This window comes from Impatiens glandulifera, chromosome 8 (assembly GCF_907164915.1).
Source record: "Impatiens glandulifera chromosome 8, dImpGla2.1, whole genome shotgun sequence".
In the NCBI taxonomy this organism is placed as follows: Eukaryota; Viridiplantae; Streptophyta; class Magnoliopsida; order Ericales; family Balsaminaceae; genus Impatiens; species Impatiens glandulifera.
Genome location: NC_061869.1, coordinates 40978823 through 40984835, shown reverse-complemented (window position 1 = coordinate 40984835; position 6013 = coordinate 40978823). Strand labels below are relative to the sequence as shown.

The window sequence follows — 6013 nt, the reverse complement described above, 5'->3', positions numbered from 1 at the left end:
GAGGTCTCACTCACTCTTGCCCGGTCTGATGAGCCGGTTGACGATCACGACACTAAGTCACACCTAAGGGCTGAATATCAGCTCCTCAACGATGTGATAGGTAGGAGCATCTTCGGAAGGGATGTCACCAATACCTACTGTACCGCAACCTTCAATATGATAGCGGCTATTGTCACCGGTACACCGGTGAACTGGTCCAGGTGCTATTTGACGTCCTCATTTGGATGGTCGGCATCCGGTCAGTCGGCCTCATCCCCCAATTAAGCTGCCTCCTTGTGGAGCTAGGTGTTCCGACCTGTCCTGAAGAGGGTCTGAACCATGCCCAGGTACTCACCAAAGAGATAACCGACTCATTTTATGATCGGTTTGAGAGGGCCTGGAGGAGGAGGAACCGCCGTAACAATCCTATCGGTGTCGTCAACTCCCAAGCACATTGAGTCACTCCTTCCTGCCCCCGGTCGTTTTGCTTCATGCACCGGGTGCATTTTTATCCAACATCATCATGATCACTTCGGCTTCTATCATGTTTTCATTCGGCGTTATCTTTGTTCCCTATTCGGCTCTATATGTGCCTTTCGGTATTATCTATGTTATTTTCGGTCTCTTTTGAATAACCGCGTTTGTGTTAATGCAATTAATGAAAGAGAAATCCTTAATTAATGAGATAACCCCCAACCACCTGAACATTTAATATCCAACTAACTTGGTTACTTCTCAACTAATACCTACCTCGGGCTCCGCAATCTTCCTCTTCCCCATGCACTTTGGAAACATAAAGATTCTTTTGTCTAATAAAACAAAACTCACAATCAATGGTTATGTTTTCCCTCCAAAACCGATCCTATATAAGGAGCCATCTTCTAATCAATTTACCACATCCTAAAACATAAAACACTTCTGAAATCCTTTGAATTCCATCTCTCTCAATACCGTAATCATGCCGAGCCGAACTTTGGGAAACTTTTTTAGTATCGATTTCGATTCATGTATGGAGGAATGAGACGGGCTGCACGCAAAGAAACTCATGTTCGAATCTCTCATTCTTACCGGCCTTCGGCCGTTCCTCGAAGAATCCGGTCCGATTCTGACTGAGGACGTTAAAGCGTTCTTCAGAAGCGCCTGTATTAGGGGCAATTACATTGTCTCTACGGTGAGGGACCACACTTTCTGGCTCGATGAAGCCGAATTCGCCACTCTATTCAACCTGCCCACAGAAGGGTTCTCTGACTTTCCACCTCTGGAGGGGCTTGACGAATTCTATTACTCACTCCTCTTTTCTGGAACCATGGAACCGGTGGAAGACCATGGGCCCAAAAACCTCTTGGGGAGACATGCTCAACTTCTTCTTGAGATCGTCACTCGGTTCATTCTTTGTCAGTCCCCTAATCAGCGGTACTCAAAGAATACCTACAATATGATGACCAACATCTTTAGCAACAAGGCCATAAATTGGTCCACGGTCATCTTCCAACGTCTGAAATCCATGGTAATAACCAAGAAAGGTCTTGGTTTTGCACCTCACATCAGCAAACTAATCCTATCATACCGGCCAGAGTTCGGACCGGGCACACCGGCCGCCCCTTCAAACATCCTTAACAAGGATTCGGTGGAGGAAAGGATTTCCAGAATGTTTCTTCCATAGACTTTACTTTTCCATTGTTTATGTATGCTTATCTCAATACCGATTTATCTGTCGGTCTTCTTTCTGCAATGTTTCTTAAATACAATCTCATTTCAGTTTAAATGACCGAGTTCTCTTAACATCTAAAATATCTAAGTAATCGATTAACATTATCAAAACAACCGCGTTCCTATCCGGTTTCAAAACCGCCTAAACTCAAAAGATTGGAAAAACTATGCTCACTCTACATAACCGGTTAAACTTAGAAACTGCACCATCAATCGGTCTCAAAAAGAAGAGTGCGTCATCAATGGCGTAAGCAAAAGTTTTGGAGGGAGATTTCCCGCCCAAAACTCCCGCCCCCCTAGTTTACCGCCCATGGTTTGGCGCCTATTCTCTCCCGCCCATGGTTTGCCGCTCCTTTCAACTTGGAGGGAAAACTCCCGCCCAATGTTGATGGGACGGTTGGGCTTCCAAACCGCATCTATAAAAGGGACTCTCGGTCATTTTATTTCATTCTCACGCGAATCTGCTTTCTCTCTCTAAGCTCTCTAACTCTCTAAAGCGGTTATTTCTCAAACTCTCTCAAACTCTCTAAGATGGGGCGCGATTCGGCTTTGTTTAGGCACCTAACTCAGGTGGATTTCGAGGAAATCCGACTAAAAGGTACGTCTGAGGCAAAGGAGGTTATTGACCGGGTAGTCAAAACCGGTCTGGAATTTTTTCTTGGCGGTCCTCATGTTCTCTACAAAGATGCGGTCGAGGAATTTTTCAAGACCGCAACTATCTCCGATGACAAAATCACCGCAACTGTATGCGGTACTGAAATAGAGCTCACCGAGGCATCGGTGGCAGAAAGCCTGCGCCTTCCAACAACCGGCCAGGATGCAACGGCGGACATCGAGATTAAGACTTTTGAAGCGGCATGCTAGATACTCTCGGCAACTAAGAAGCCGATAAAAGTATCCGGCAGCAAATCAATGTTGAAACCGGAGTATATCCCAATCTGTGACATTTTCGCAAGGGCGATTCTAGCACGGGGAGGAAACTATAACAGCTTAACAAAGGACAAAATCAGGATGCTGGTCAGCATGATAGAGGGAACAAAGGTCAACTGGGCAAAAGCGGTGTTCAACAACTTAATGGATATGGTGAAACCGGACTCAAACCGGTCGTGGGGATACGCCGTTCCTCTCGGTAAGATCTTCCTTCACCACAATCTCAACATCGGTCCCGGCGTCATCGTCGCAAATAGAAGCCTCATCAGATCGAAACAATTCTTAAAAAGGAAGCAGCCGGCCCCCGGTTCCCGAAAGAAGAAAGCTGACAAGAAAACGGTCCCGGCAAAAGAAAAGGCCGAAAGCAAAGGAAAAGAGAAAGTCACTTTCTCGGAACCGCCGCAGCAAACTGAGGATGAAGAGTCGGCTTCCAATTCTGAAAGAACCGATACAGAAAGGACCGATGATGAAAGATCGGCCAATGAAGAAGAGCATTCGGGCCAGAGCCCCAATAATGCCGGACCCGACGCCAACCCTGAGACCACCGAGGGTAGTGAAGAGGGTGGTGAAGATGCCGGTGATGAAGGCGGCGACAAAGATAATGAGGAGACCGAAGAAGCAGAGGCCGATAGGATATCTCTGAAACTCCTTCAGGGCGCCAAAAGGCGAGCCGAGTCAATTGAGGAGTTATACCTGAAATGGCACGAGCACCGGTTCGGCAAGCCGTATAGCCAAATCCTACCGGGCTACACAGACGTGGAATGCCTCCAAAGACTGAAGGAAGTGGAGGACTTAATCATGGATCTCACAAACTCCAATACAATTGAAGAGGTATTACACCGAACCTACCTCTTAAAACCACAGGTACAACTACGGAAGCTAACCACACGCATCCGGAAGATTACGGAGGAGTTCGAAGAGGTGGGACCTGAAGACACCTTAACACCGCGAGTGTTAGAAAGGCTTGAAAAAGCCAAAGGAGACCTCATTCAAGAAATTGACCGGCTGGAGGCAATATACAGTCAAAGGGAAATTCCGGTCTATACAGCTCCCCGGATTGAAACGAGTCCGGATCACTGTCCAACACCTCCAAGGGAGAATGCGGCATCAAAAGAATCCGATGAAAGGGCGGATCCTCTTCTCACCGGGCAATCTCCTCCTACACAACCGGAAGTCTCCGAATCAGACTTCACAAAGGAATGGGTTGAGGGCCGTCTTCAAAGGTTTGAAGCTTCAACAACAGAACGGATTGATAGCCGTATTCAAGAGTTTGAAGACTCCGCGGTTCAGCCATTCAAGGACAGATTCCAAAGAATCGTTTGCTCGGCACTCAAGTTCGCCGACACCACAAGGTATCTCTTGAACAATACTCGAGACCGGCTCTCAGAAATCGACGAAGATCAACAGGAAGAGGCGGCTCTGCGCAGTAAATATTTTAAGCGAACCGTAATTTTGGAGGATACGACCTCCGAGTTAAAGGAAGACTTTGGGCGGCTTGAAAGAGAGACCGATCAACGATTGGCGGAGGTTGCTCAAGACCTGGTCGGCACAACACTCGGACGGGTATCCGAACTTGAAAAGAAGAACGCCGGTCTCGAGGACGAGCTCAAGGCGCTTTCCGCTCAAGTTACCGAACTACTCCAAGCTAAGATAAATGCGGACGCCGCGGCTATAGAAGCTAATGCTCAAGCGGCTAAGAAGGTCCAGGATGAGCTGGACGCCGAAGCAAGTAAAGAGAAGGAAGCACCGCGATCATCCCAACTCACCGAAGAAGAAGAGGAAGTCGAGCGGATTCGAAAGGCAGAGGCCAAGTTTCCAGGACTTACAAAGAAAGCAGTCGCTCAGGCTGAGAAGGATGCTGCACGGTTGGAAAGAGAAAGACGGAGGCTGGAAAGTTTCACAGAAGACAACAAGAAGAAAAAGGCGGCCTCCTCCGTTTCAGCGCCGAAAAAGCGAAAGAGGGAACCCTCGAAGAAAGTTCAAATAGCCGACCTGCTCAATGAGGTCACTGAAACTGTCATTTCGAGTATACCGCAGCAGGCTGCTCAAGTCGAAGAGGAGGTTGAAGAACAACTGCAGCCCCGGTCTACAAGACAACGAGTTTCCGAACCGGCCAGTCGACCGCAACCGGAGAAGAAAAGGCGGAACATATATGACTTCTCGGACTCGGAATAGGGGCTCTCTTTCATTTACTTGTCTTAGTATCTTTATATATTATGTTATTTTCGGTTATCTATCTTATATATATAAAGCTATTTTTGAAACCGGCCATCTTTTGCATCTCTACTTAGTTTTGATAATTTTAAATAAAATAATCAAAAAGGGAGAAATTGATAAGATAAAAGATAAGACTTTTCCAAAATTTTTCTCAAAATTTTTCTCAAAATTTTTTTCGAAAAATTCTCATAAGTCAGTTTCAAAAATCCGGACAAACAAAACAACCGGCCTACGGTTGCAAACTTACATGATTTTGATAATTTTAAATAAAATAATCAAAAAGGGAGAAATTGTTAGATAAAATCAGACCGGTTCAAATAAACCTAACTTAAATAAACTTTCCATGCAGGAACAAGGAACCGGACCGGACAAACAAAAGAACCGGCTAAAGAAAACCAGCCGGTCAAGTGAGTAAACCGACCAAGAATACTTGGAACATGACCGCACAAAGAAGGGATCGGCCAAAGCTTAAAACCGGAATCATCAAACAGCCGATCAGTCACAAGGCAGAGAAATAACCGGAAGAAGTCCGGTTATATCACCCATACCGGAAGCCACCCGGTTAAGTCAAATGGCCGACCAGTACAAGAAGACAATTCAGGTATCTGTTGAGAATGATACCAAAGGAACAGACTGAACACTTCTATATCCATACAAGTCTGAGGAAAGTCTGCAGGCTGCAGAAGACAGTACTACCGGATCTTTCCACTTCGGGATAAGTCAGAAAGAAGATCTTCCAAGTACAGACAACTGTTCAACAGACAGTGCCTACATTGAGTAAAAGACAAACCTAGCAGGCCTGTCTTACATACCAGAAGAACAGACCGCCAGGTCTGAGACAGAATGCCAGGTCTGAGGTTGACCATCAGGTCTGAGGAAACGACCGCAGGTCTGAATCTCTGAAACACTGAATCACTGCACCTCTGCTCAGCCAATCAGATTCAAGGCAGTGAAATATGACCGTTGGCATATTTCACCTATAAAAGGGGCAGTTGAAGAAGAGTAAATGTGCGACACAGTGGGACAAGTGAGAAACTCTAAGAGCATTTATTCTACAAGTGATAAGACTGTGTTGTTCTAAGAAAGCCTAAGTGCTAAAGTTAAAGTGTGTTTTACAATTTCGGTGTAAATTGTAAGAGTGTTATCGAGCAGGAAATAAGTCTCGATCGGATTGTAC

At 45.9% G+C, this 6013-nt stretch overlaps 1 protein-coding gene across 1 annotated transcript; it reads left to right on the top strand.

Annotated features, from left to right (window-relative positions):
- The first annotated feature begins 1024 nt into the window (after positions 1–1024).
- On the top strand, positions 1025–4794 carry LOC124913337 (cingulin-like). The gene is made up of 2 exons (XM_047453930.1): positions 1025–1629; positions 2910–4794. The coding sequence occupies exons 1-2, from the start codon at positions 1025–1027 to the stop codon at positions 4792–4794; spliced, it is 2490 nt and encodes an 829-aa protein (XP_047309886.1).
- Positions 4795–6013: the final 1219 nt, after the last annotated feature.